This window comes from Heterodontus francisci, chromosome 5 (genome assembly GCF_036365525.1).
Source record: "Heterodontus francisci isolate sHetFra1 chromosome 5, sHetFra1.hap1, whole genome shotgun sequence".
Classification (NCBI taxonomy): Eukaryota; Metazoa; Chordata; class Chondrichthyes; order Heterodontiformes; family Heterodontidae; genus Heterodontus; species Heterodontus francisci.
The window spans coordinates 129,406,159-129,419,284 of NC_090375.1; the positions used below are offsets into that span (position 1 = coordinate 129,406,159).

The window sequence follows — 13,126 nt, forward strand, 5'->3', positions numbered from 1 at the left end:
CGATTCAGATGGTGTGACAGGCTGAGGTTCAGAAGACAAAATAGAGCCATCCTGCGGGCTGAAGAGAAGCCTTGGATCAGAAAGAATCCAATGACGGTGCAGTTCCTGAAGTCCAGGATGGAAAAGCACTCTACAGATAAGAAGGTACACTAGGGGAAAGGTGCAAGATGCCGTGAAACCCTGCCAGTGCTGCGGAACCAGAAAGACCCGCAGACATGAACAGTGTCCTGCTAAAATAGTGGAATGCTTTAACTGCAATAAGACAGGCTTGGAAAGAGCAAGACCTCGACTCACAGAAATGCCAAGCAAAAAGGTAGAGCTGTGAATGAAGTGGAACAACTTCCAATGGAAGACAAACCAGGAGACATCCTAGGGGAAATTAATGACCCTAATCAGGCATTCTGGATGGCAGACATTTATGTCAATGGACATATTACTAATTACAAATTGGACACAGGTGCAAGTGTCACAGAGCTGTCAGGCCAAAAGCCATGGTTGTCGACGCATTGCTTACAACCATCAGACATTAGGCTACACAGTCTAGGAGGGAATTAACTGAAGGTTTGGGGAAAGCTACAAGCAACACTCCAATACAGGGGAAGGTGGATAATGGAAACGCTATACCTTCTGAAAAACCAAGAATTTACTCTGTTAAGCAGAAAAGCATGCTTAGACCTACATCTCATTTTTAAAAAGTGGATGAAATCAAACAGCCAGAGTCCAACAGTCACTTTCAAACAGACTTTACAAAACTAGGAAAGGAAGACTGAAGACCGAGTATAATATAATGTTAAGAGAAGGTGCCAGACCAGTATGTATCTTTATGCCAAGAAAGATACCATGTTGGTTGATGAACCAAGTTCTATCAGCTGGAAGAGTTGAAAACTCAACTTCCTATTCGACTTAGAAAACTACTTCTGGGGTTAGACGTACAAGACTACAAAAAAGTTCAAGATAGAGAGAAGTCTTACAGGAACCAAGCTCACAATTACGATAAGAGATTTCATGCTAGAAACGTACCAATGTTAAAAGATGGAGAGAAGATATGGATACAAGATTTAGCATGTGAAAGTAGAGAGATGAAGTTCATCTGAGATCTTAGGTCGTACACACTCCTAAGGGTACTATACGCCAAAATAGGAGAAACCTCATCCCTATTCCTCAAACACAACATATATTTGAAGAAACCAGGTGATGATCAAGAAACCAAAGACAACAGGATACTACAAACATTGGTCAAGGCCATTCAAGTCGTCGAACAAGACTTTCAAGAAAGACTACTGATCTTTCAAGTCCGACATGAACATGATCAGGGAGAGACGTGAAGCCCCCTGACAGATTGAATCTGTAATGTCAGAGACTTGGGGGAGATGGGATAGTATGTAAAGTCAAAATGAATGAATGTATGTATATATATATATATATATATATATATATATATCAAAAATATATATGAACAAAGACTGGGGGGGGAATGTAGTATAAGGAGCTGAAAGGTTTAATGTTTGAGACAGTGAGAGTAACCCCTCCCACTGTTGTGAAGATGATATAATAGTCACATGGGTATTACGCTTGGAAGGAGCTAAAAGCATCATCAGAGGTTCCAGCTGGACAGGCTTAATGAGAGTGTAAATAGTTATGTACATAAAATAAATGAGTTAAATTTAGCCATACAAAGAATCCAAGACAACTGTAATCAATGCTCGAACTATGCTAACAACAACATACAACACTTGCTGGACAGCACTAGTTACATCCGCAAATTAGAATCGCTGCCCATTGTCCCTACTCCCTGTCACCTGCAGCTCAGCCAATTTCCTGACCAGGTCAATAATTTACCTTCAATTCCATGAGCTTCAACTTTAGCTAACAATCTCTAATGAGGGACTTTTTATCAAATACCTTCTGGAAGTCCATACAAATAACATCCATAGACATTCTCCTGTCCACTAAAGTAGTCACCTCTTCAAAAAATTGAATCAAGTTTGTCAGGCATATGTTTTACAAATCCATGCTGGCTCTCCCTGATAAGCTGAAGATTTTCAAGGTGTTCAGTCACCCTATCTTTAATTATTGGCTCTAGTAATTTCCAGACAACAGATGTTAAGTGAACTGGTCTATAATTCCCTGGTTTCCCTTTCTCATCTTTCCTAAATAGCAGAGTGATGTGCACAATTTTCCAATCTAAAGGAAAGATTCCCAAACCAAGAAAACTTTGGAAGATTATAGTTAAGACATACATCTGCAATGTTATCATTCCTTCCTTTAAAACCCTGGGATGGAAACCATCTGGTTCTTGGGATTTGTTACTTTTTAGTGCCATTACTTTCTTCATTACTGTGTTTTTATTTGTTAATTTTAATGAGTTCCTGATTCAATAATACCTTCCTTGGGTATCTGGCCGGCTGACCTCTTCTACAGTAAATACATCTTCTACTATCTTCGATAGACAGGACTAAGCGATCCCACAAACAATGCATCAGATCTGCAGTCCTGCCACATCCACTCGTGAATGGTGGTGTACAATTAAACAACTAACAGGAGGAAGAGACTCCAAATATCCCCATCCTCAACGATGGGGGAGCCCAGCACATCAGTGCAAAAGACAAGGTTGAAGCATTTGCATCCATCTTCAGTCAGAAGTGCCGAGTAGGTGATCCATCTCAGCCTGCTCCTGAGGTTCCCAGCATCACAGATGCCAGTCTTCAGCCAATCCGATTCACTCTACGTGATATCAAGAAATGACTGAAGGCACTGGACACTGCAAAGGCTATGGACCTTGACAACATTCGAGCAATGATACTGAAGACTTGTGCTCCAGAATTAGACGCGCCCCTAGCCAAGTTGTTCCAGTACAGCGACAACATTGGCATCTGCCCGGCAATGTGCAAAATTGCCCCAGTATGTCCTGTACATAAAAAGCAGGACAAATCCAACCCGGCCAACTACCGCCCTATCAGTCTACTCTCTATCATCAGCAAAGTGATGGAAAGAGTCATCGACAGTGCTATCAAGCGCTCTTGCTCAGCAATAACCTGCTCTGATGCTCAGTTTGGGTTCTGCCAGGGTCACTCAGCTCCTGACCTCATTACAGCCTTTGTCCAAACATGGACAAAAGAGCTGAACTGAAGAGATGAGGTGAGAGTGATTGCCCTTGACATCAAGGCAGCATTTGACCGAGTATGGCATCAAGAAGCCCTAGCAAAACTAGAGTCAATGGGAATCAGAGGGAAAACTCTTTGCTGGTTGGAGTCATACTAGCGGAAAGGAAGATGGTTGTCGTCATTGGAGGTCAATCATCTTAGTCCCAGGGCATCACTGCAGGAGTTCCTCAGTGTAGTGTCCTAGGCCTAACCATCTTCAGTTGCTTCATCAATAACCTTCCCTCCATCATAAGGTCAGAAGTGGGGATGTACGCTGACGATTGCACAATGTTCAGCACCATTCGCTACTCCTCCGATACTGAAGCAGCCCATGTTGAAATGCAGCAAGATTTGGACAATATCCAGGCTTTGGCTGATAAGTGGCAAGTAACATTCGCGCAACACAAGTGCCAGGTAATGACCATCTCAAACAAGAGAGAAGAGGATCTAACCATCACCCCTTCATGTTCAATGGCATTACCATTGCTGAAACCCCATCATCAACATCCTAGGGGCTACCATTGACGAGAAACTGAACTGGACCAGCCACGTTAAAACTGTGGCTACAAGAGCAGGTCAAAGGCTTGGAATTCTCTGACAAGTAACTCTCCTCCTGACTTCCCAAAGCCTGTCCACCATCTACAGGGCACAAGTCAGGAGTGTGATGGAATGCTCTCCATTTGCCTGGATGGGTGCAGCTCCAACAACACTCAAGAAGTTCGACACCATCCAAGACAAAGCAGGCCGCTTGATTGGCACCCCAACCACCACCTTCAACTTTCACTCCCTTCACCATCAGCGCACAGTGGCAGCAGTGTGTACCATCTACAGGATGCACTGCAACAACTCACCAAGGCACCTTCCAAACCCACAACCTCTTCCACCTAGAAAGACAAGGGCAGCAGATGCGTGGGAACACCACCACCTGCAAGTTCCCCTCCAAGTCACACACCATCCTGACGGAACTATATCGCCGATCCTTCCATGTGGCTGGATCAAAATCCTAGAACTCCCTTCCTAATAGCACTGTGGGTGTACCTGCATCCCAAGGGCTGCAGTGGTTCAAGAAGGCAGCTCACCACCACCTTCTCTAGGGCAATTAGGGATGGGCAATAAATGCTGGCCTGGCCAGCGATGCCCACATCCCATGAATGAATAAAAAAGAATACTGATACAAAGTAATTATTCAACTGCCATTTGTCTATTTTCATTGACAATATCACTATTATCAGTTCCGAACAACTGTCTTTATGCCAATCTATTAGGAATAAATTTGTGTTGATTTTGATATTCCTTACTAGTTTTTTTTTTATACTCCAGTTGTATCTCTTACTATCTGTTTTGTCACTCTTGTTATTCTTTGTATCTTCCCCATTTGCCAGGATCTGTGCAATTTTCTGCATTTTTGTATGCTTTTTTCTTTTAGTTTTATCTTGTCTCTTACCTCTTTAGTCATCCATGGCTGTTTATTTTGGCAAGTAGAACTCTTTCCACTTAAAAGTATTAACTGGTTCTGTATCACATTAAATTATTTTTTGAACTCCTCCCACTGATCTTCTGCAGTTTTGCCCATTAACAGATTTACCCAGTTTACAGCAGACCGTCTCTGGCTCATCACGTTGAAGTCAGTCTTACCTAAACCTAGAATCTTAGTACTTGTTTCACATTTTTAAAACATTACGTTGAGCTCATGTTATGATCACTATTAGATAAATGTTCACACATCATTTGGCTGTTCACCAAATTTGGCTCGTTAAACTTAATATGGCCTGCTTCTTTGCTGGCTCTTGGATATATGGTTGCAGAAAGCTATCCTGGACTCAAGAAATTCACTACCTTTCTGCCATGTGCTAGTCTGCTTATCCTAATGTACATGCAAGTTAAAATCCCCCATTAAAGCCCCTCAGCCTTTGCTACATGATTGTGGATTTTCTGCATTTACACAATCTGCCACTTCACATCTGCTGACAGGGGGCCTATACAAACTTCCATTACAGCCTTAAATCCTTTTCTTAATTCTACCCATAAAAGCTCCAGTGCCTGCTTATCTCCAGTTATATCCTTTCGTATCAGTGAAGTAATTTCATCCTTAACACTAAAAGTATTCCTCCCCTTATCTTTCCTGTACATTTTGTAATCTGGTTTATTTAGTTCCCAGCCCTGACTGTCTTGTAGTGATGTCTCAAAAATGACTACCATGCATTATCCTCCAAGTTGAATTTATGCCTGCAACTCATTCAATTTGTTCCTTGCGCTCATGCATTTGTACAAAAAATACTTATAAGGGCTACACATCCTAATCTGTCCTTTTGCTCTAATATTTTACTCACAAATTTCTTAATTCTCTCTTCTGGTTTAATTACATCTTTTAGTTTTCCTTTTACCTGTTCTGTATAAAGCACAATTTCTGGGTGTTACTCTACTTCTTCCCTTTTGTTTGTTGTTAAACAATTGTTCATGCCATCTTTTCCATCTGAGCCCTTCCCAGTTTTAAGTCCATGTGACTACCCTATTTACCTTTCCAATAGGACCTGGTCCAAGCCTGGTTTAGGGAGATCCTATCCCAACAGTACAGTTCCTTCCTGTCCCAGTACTAGTGCCAGTGTCCCATAAAATGAACCTCTCTTTCCCACACCACTCTTTCAGTCACATGTCCATCTCCTTAATCTGTGTAATAATCCAGAGATTATAATCCTTGAGGTCCTGTTCCTTAATTTAGCTCCTAGTTTCTGGTATTCCCCAAACAGAACTTGTTGTCTACTCTACCCTATATTGTTTGTTCCAACATGGATCACAATGACTGGATCCTCCCCCTTCCTCTCCAACATCTTTACAAGCCAGTTTAAGATGTCTGCCACTCTACTACCAGGTAGGCAACATAACACATGAGGCTCCCAATCCTGTTTACAAAGGATGCTATCTGTTCCCCTAGTTATTGAATTCCCTACAACTACCATATTATGTTCCCCCTGCTCCTCCCCACTTTAGACAGCCTCCTTCTCCAATGTGCCATGGTCTGCATTCAGACTATCCCTCTGACAGTCATTACCATTATCCTCACAGGTAGCAAGTACAGTACCTGCTTGAACAGGATCAGTTTCTGCAGATCCTCATGTTCCATCCCACTGGTTCTCCTGAATCTGTACGCTATCAGTCACATCAACCCCGTTCAGAGCCTGCACCTTTCTACAAGGTGTGACCATAGTTTGCAGCCAACTCTCCAGATACTGCTCCCTCTCCCTTAAGTGTCAGAGTGTCTCCAATTCAATGACTCTGAGCCGGAGAGATTCGAGACAAAGACATTGACTGCAGATATGTTCACTCAGGACAATGTCACTGTCCACAAACTCTCACATACTGCATTAGAACATAAGAACATAGGAGCAGGAGTAGGCCATTCAGCCCATCAAGCCTGCTCCTCTGCCATTCAGTGGCTGATTATTTATCTCAATACCATTTTCCTGAACTATCCCCATATCCCTTGATGTCATTAGTATCCAGATATCTATTGACTTCTGTCTTGAACATGCTCAATGATTGAGCTTCCACAGTGCAGACACACAACGTTCTCTTCCATCTATTAGTCTAGATTATTTATATTTTTATAGCACTTTAAATGTGTTGTAAGTTTCATTTCTTTTTCTACACGCTAACTTGCACCAAGCACTATATCACTAGACAAAAATTTCAAACACATATTGCTTCAAGGTTACACAAGCCACTACAATTACTGGAGGCAAAAAGCAACACCTCCTTCCTGCTCTGCACCAAATTCCCATTCTCACCAAATTCCCAACTTTTGCACTCCATTTACAATAGACTCCTTTTACAACCACTCTGTGCTTTGGTAGACACTGTTTATTTTTATAAACCTTTTTCAGCCACACCCAAGTTACAAATTCTGACTCAATTTCCTGTTCACAGTAATTAGCACCTATTTAGACAAACACAGAGCTGATTGACAGTTGACTGCTACTGACAGGTAGCTTCTGTTAACTAGCTTGAACATCACTGGAACAAGTCACTGGGTCACACAGTTTATAATTATGGCCCCTATGAACATGTGATTTATAATTTTGTAGCTCTGTTTCAGAAATGTTCACCTAATGTGGCTTCTTTCTATGTATAAACTCTAATGTCTTATTTCTTACTGCACTTGGCTTGCAGATATTGCTATGTGGAAACTTGTCAGCAATGACTGATGTTGAAACCTCGTATGCAGACTTCATTGCTTCAGGACGGACAGGCCGGAGAAATGCACTTCACGACATCCTGAGTTCTCCAGCAGGTGTAAACACAAGCGACTTAAGCCTTAAGTTAGCAGAGCTGAACATTGACAAAAAAGGTGAGGGTCATTAATACTATCAGTTCTTTTGACTGGTTATGTTCTTAGTATATCGGCCTTGTGACCATTGTAATCCAGTTGTGTGAGAAGGAAAATCTCTTTTGTTATATATCATTTATATGACATATGGTGCTATTGCAGTCAGTAATTAACATAGAGGTAAACAGTTGAAGAGTTCAGATAATGTTCTATCCCTATTTATTAATCTCATATGCGGGTTACTGCCCACTATTTAGTGACCACCATACACTATCATTGACAATCTATGAAAGTGTGTATATTCTAGGGAAATCAGTAAATTACCAATGATAAATTATCAGTTGATAAAAATCAGTTTAACCAGATATAGCTTTGACGTTGTGGGGTTTAATGCATTAGGCCTGAGGCTTATGATGTCACAGTATATTGGTTACTTTTATTATAAATGTCACAGCTCTTTAAAGAACATAGTACATTATGCCAACGAATTATAACATCATTATCACCATTAACAAATTATATTAAAGCACTAGGATTTGAAGTATCCATGTTTTGAAGTAAAGATTTTTGATAGCTCCTTAAACAATTAAAGGAAAAATATATTTGGAACTTCCAGCAGTATAAGTTATTCTATTGATGCTTTACAAGGTTTCGGTCATCAGTGCCGGTGACTGGAATACTTTTCTCCTTTTAGCACTTGCAGTTAAAATGAAGGTCTCCCTGTGTGAAGAATATCTTAGCCAGATTTAGAGAAAAGCTTTCTTACCTCTCCCTCAAAGTCATTGTTTTGGGTTAAAATTGAATACAAGCATGAAAGGACACCAAATTAGGTGGCAAATTACATAGTCCAGATAGGAGCAGAAAGTTGCAAAGAAACATTAATGGATTAAATGAGGGACATAACTGTGGCAAATGGAGGTCAATGTGGGGAAATATGAGGTCCTTCACTTTAGATCTTGAAAAGATAAATCAGTATTTCCTAAATAGTGAGAAGGTAAGAATTGTGGAGGAGCAGAGATATTTATCGGCACATGTACAAAAATCACTAAAAGCTAATGGAAAGGTACAAAATGTAATTAAAGAAGCGAATGGAAAGTTGGCCTTTATCTTAAAGGGGCTGAAACACAAGGGGTGGAAGTTATGTGACAGTTATATAAAGCTCTAGTTAGGTTCCATTTAGAATATTACATTCAGTAATATTTCAGTAAGGATATATTGGTCTTAGAGAGGTCGCAATGCAGTTTCACCAGAATTATATCGGGGGCTAAGAGGATTGTGAGGATAGGTTGCATAAACTAGGCTTGTGTTTTCTTGAGAATAAAACATTAATGGGTGATGTAATTGAAATGTTTAAGATAGTTAAAGGGTTTATTAGGGTAGATAGAGAAAAACTAGTTCCTTTGGTGAGGGAGCCCAAAACAAGCAGGCATAACCTGAAAGTAGAGTTAGGCCCTTCAGCGGTGATGTCAGAAGCACAATGAGTTGTAAAAATCTGGAACTCTCTCCTCCAAAAAGCTGTTGAGGCTTGGTCAATTGAAAATTTCAAAACTGATATTGATAGATTTTTGTTAGACAAGGGCTTTAATGGCTTTGAAACCCAGATGGATAGATGGCATGAAGATACAGATCGGCCATGGTATAACAGAATGGCAGGCAGGCTCAAGGACCCGAATGAGCTACTCCTGTTCCTATACACAACTCTATTTTAATTAATCGTTGTTGTACAACATTAGTTGACTGAGATCAGAGGACCCTAACCATGTTGTTTTAATGAATTAATTCACCGTAATGCTGGCCATAATATGCACTAATGTATATAAGAATAGCACAGAAGCAAAATACTGAGATGATGGAAATCTGAAATAAAAATATAAAATGCTTGAAGCACTCAGCAAGTTAAATATCATTCCTTTCAACAACACTAGTAAAGATTTCTATATTGTCTTTCCTTTTTATTAGAAGGGGATGCTGAAAAGGAAACACAGGCTTCAACAAACCAACCTTCTGGATCTCAGGAGACACAAGAAAAGAGAGAAAGTTAATCTGTCAGAAGCCTCTTGAATTTGTTGGTACTGCTCAACAGTTCTTGTCTTTCCTACCATCATCGCAGGTTGTACATAGCAGAAAATTAAGAAATTGAAACATGAGTACCTTAGAAGACTGGCACTCAGGAAATGGAGTCCTTATCTTGTGGACTGAATATATCACAACATGCAAAATGGACTCTACCTTCCTGTTTCTCAATGGTTGAAGAGTTGCTGAACTGAATTATTAAAGAAAATGTGATTTATGGGTCAGTTACATCCACAATTAGCTTTAGCAAGATGATAGAACAGATCAAGTGTCTGCTCTAGTTGTCAGACTTTAGTATGTCAATATGTGTCAATATCCAAGACAGAGGATCCTATTGCATTTAAGAAAACAGATTCAGTGATCCATAGAGGACTATAGGTGCCCTGACCAAAGCCCTATGGTCGGGAATCCTGAAATGGCTTTCATTTGATTTTTGCAAGTGACCAGAAGCAGTGCTTTACTGATGCCTGTGTGCACTCAACACTGTTTCCTGAATGTGTGTCTTTGGTCAAATGTAGTGGAAAGGGTAGAACTTTTGTAATATAACTGACCTGCTTGGTGCTTGCAGTAGTTGTTTGTAAAGATTTGCTGTAAAATAGTTTGTGTTGTAAAGAATTGTTATTGGATTACTGAAATATCAAATGCACCAAATATTTGCATTATGTTTCATGAGGAGTTAGCCTGTGGGCACTTGCACATCTCTCTAGTTTACTGTATTTATAATTTGATTCAGTTTAGCTGTCACTGTTAAAATCTCAGCATTCCCAGAGACACAGATACCCAGTGTGGTTTATTCAATTCAACTATAATTGTTTATTAACCTGTAAAATATTCATTCTTTATCAGCACCAGAGTTTGGGGAGAATCGGAAGTTGTATTGAAAGAACTGACCATTGTCCATGATGATTTTTAGTTATAACCAGTTCAAATATTAAAAATGTGATGATCTTGTAACCTGAAACATTGCATGTGTATTTACAATTATTTTAATTTCACAGGATTAACTCCTTTTATTGGCATAAATCTATATATACTTTCAATGGAATGCTTCCCAACAATATAATCCTACATTGAATATTTTTCTGAATATTTTCATCTTTGGCCTATCAGTATAAATTATCATCCTAGTTACATCCTATCAGTGAGTAAATAAATCTATTGAACAGAGCATTTTAACTAAATTCTTTATTATTTCTACTCATAATCTTGCTTCAAAATTGTGGCTTTTTCACTGAACCAGTTGTCAGTGAAGGGTTGAGTAAACATATTGCTCTTCCAGCAAACTTACAATAAAAATGTCCATCACTTTTCCAGACTTAATTAATGATTACCTTTTTTCCAGGATCTAAGTAAACATTGTGTACTTTTGGAGCTTTATAAACCTTTGATACACTTTGTGTATTTCTTTTATATCAGTCAACCATTTGAGATTCTGAAATACAGTTTTACTAAAGTATTGGTAAAGATTAACCACATTTACTGTTTCCAATTTGTGTATCAGTTAATCTTGCAGTTTTTTTGTGGAATTATGAGTATGATGCATTTTATTAATTGCTCTCATACCGTTTCTAATTGTTGATCAGTTTCAAACTCCGGTAGTCAAATATGCTAATAACCGTGGAATAAATAAAGCTTTGCACTGTTATCTAAATAACCATTGTTAAACTATTAGGAGGAAGCGTCATACTGTACCCTTCTTAATATATGCTTATTGGTTAAGAGGTGACAAATAAACTGATACAATTTACAGGAATTATGCACTCCTGGATTAGTTGAGGACCATTTGAAGTCTCAAAGCATCCTGAAGTGCATTGTTCGTCAATAAGGAACCTTGTATTTTTATGATTTCTCTCATGTACTGTTGCAATGTGTCAGTATTGTTGCCCTGTCCAATTTTGAACAAGTTGAATGTCCAATATAATTTTAATGTTCCTTCATATTTTGAAATGTTCATCTATTTTTAAACAGTTAAAAAATATCCTATGTAATTGTAATCTAGAGAACATGGAAAATACTTTTAAAAATCTTTCAAGTGGATGCCTGTTTTTATTCAATCCTCTTTTTTAACAGGATCAGGATTAGTCAGTGGGGATAATGTTAACTTAGGGGACAATGTAAAACGGCCGATATTGGATCAGCTGCCTGTTAAACATCTCTCCCAATTTTTGTTTCCATTGAATAGAAATGAAAATTGTGAGAGCTGCATAGCAGGTGGCTGATCCAATGTCATCCATTTTACACTATCGCCTAATATCACCTTCAGTGACCTTAAGTGTGTCTTGCATAATTTGATAAATTCAGTTCATATGAAATGAGGAAAAGGAGCAGTGGTGAAGGCAGTGATGGCTAGAAATGGTGATTTCAAATAGCAGTGATCTGCTGCTGGTGAGTATGCATTTGGTATTCTGTATGTATTTTCATGAAATAAAATTGCGCTTTGTGCTTGCTATTGTGAAAGAATGTGCACCTTCTTGTGGCTGAACTAAATCTTGGCCTCTGAACCATTGGGATGAATTTTATACGGCCAGAAGGGGTGGGTTGGGACTCCTGGGGGTGAAAAATCAGGAGCGGACACATTTGCCCAGAAACCCGACATCATGACTACAATAGAGTCATAGAGTTATACAGCACAGAAACAGGCCCTTCGGCCCATCTTGTCTGTGCCAACCATACAGCACCCAACTATTCTAATCCCATATTCCTGTACTTGGCCCGTAGCCTTGTATGTTGTGGCATTTCAAGTGCTCATCTAAATACTTCTTAAATGTTGTGAGGGTTCCTGCCTCCACCACCTCTTCAGGCAGTGCATTCCAGATTCCAGCCACCCTCTGGGTGAAAAAAATGTTTCCTCAAATCTCCCCTAAAACTCCTGCCCCTTGCCCTAAATCTATGCCCCCTGGTTCTTGACCCCCCGCTAAGGGAAAAAGTTTCCTCAAATCTAACCTATCAAGCCCCTCATAATCTTGTACACCCCAATCATGTCCCCCCTCAGCCTTCTCTGCTCCAAGGAAAACAACCCTAGCCTTTTCAGTCTCTCTTCATAGCTGAAATGCTCCAGCCCAGGCAACAACCTGGTGAATTTCCTCTGCACCCTCTCCAGTGCAATCATATCCTTCCTATATTGTGGTGCCCAGAACTGCACAGAGTACTCCAGCTGTGGCCTAACTAGCATTTTATACAGCTCCATCATAACCTCCCTGCTCTTATATTCAATGCCTCGGCCAATAAAGGCAAGTATCCCATATGCCTTCCTAACCACCTTATCTACCTGTGCTGCTGCCTTGAGTGATCTACGGACAAGTTCACCAAGGTCCTTTTGACTTTCTGTACTTCCTAGGGTCCTACCATCCATTGTGTATTCCCTTGCCTTGTTAGTCCTCCCAAAATGCATCACCTCACACTTCTCAGGATTAAATTCCATTTCTCACTGCTCCGCCCATCTTACCAGCCCATCTACATTTCCCTGTAATCTAAGGATTTCCTCCTCACTATTTACAACACCACCAATTTTCAACAAAAGTCCAAGTGTATCAAGCCTGTGTCCTCAGTACCTTGCTCTATGGCAGCGAGGCCTGGCCAATGTATG

The 13,126-nt window shown here is 39.9% G+C and overlaps 1 protein-coding gene across 7 annotated transcripts in view; it reads left to right on the top strand.

Moving 5' to 3' along the window:
* The window catches only part of pkia (cAMP-dependent protein kinase inhibitor alpha), a 143,379-nt gene extending 131,440 nt beyond the window's left edge, over nucleotides 1-11,939 (top strand). For all 7 annotated transcript variants that reach the window (XM_068030935.1, XM_068030936.1, XM_068030938.1 and 4 more), the window contains 2 exons: nucleotides 7,311-7,488; nucleotides 9,427-11,939. In XM_068030935.1, coding sequence (XP_067887036.1) covers nucleotides 7,338-7,488; nucleotides 9,427-9,509 — 234 coding nt within the window. In that variant the 5' untranslated portion in view covers nucleotides 7,311-7,337 and the 3' untranslated portion in view covers nucleotides 9,510-11,939. The remainder of the gene's footprint in view (nucleotides 1-7,310; nucleotides 7,489-9,426) is intronic.
* Nucleotides 11,940-13,126: the final 1,187 nt, after the last annotated feature.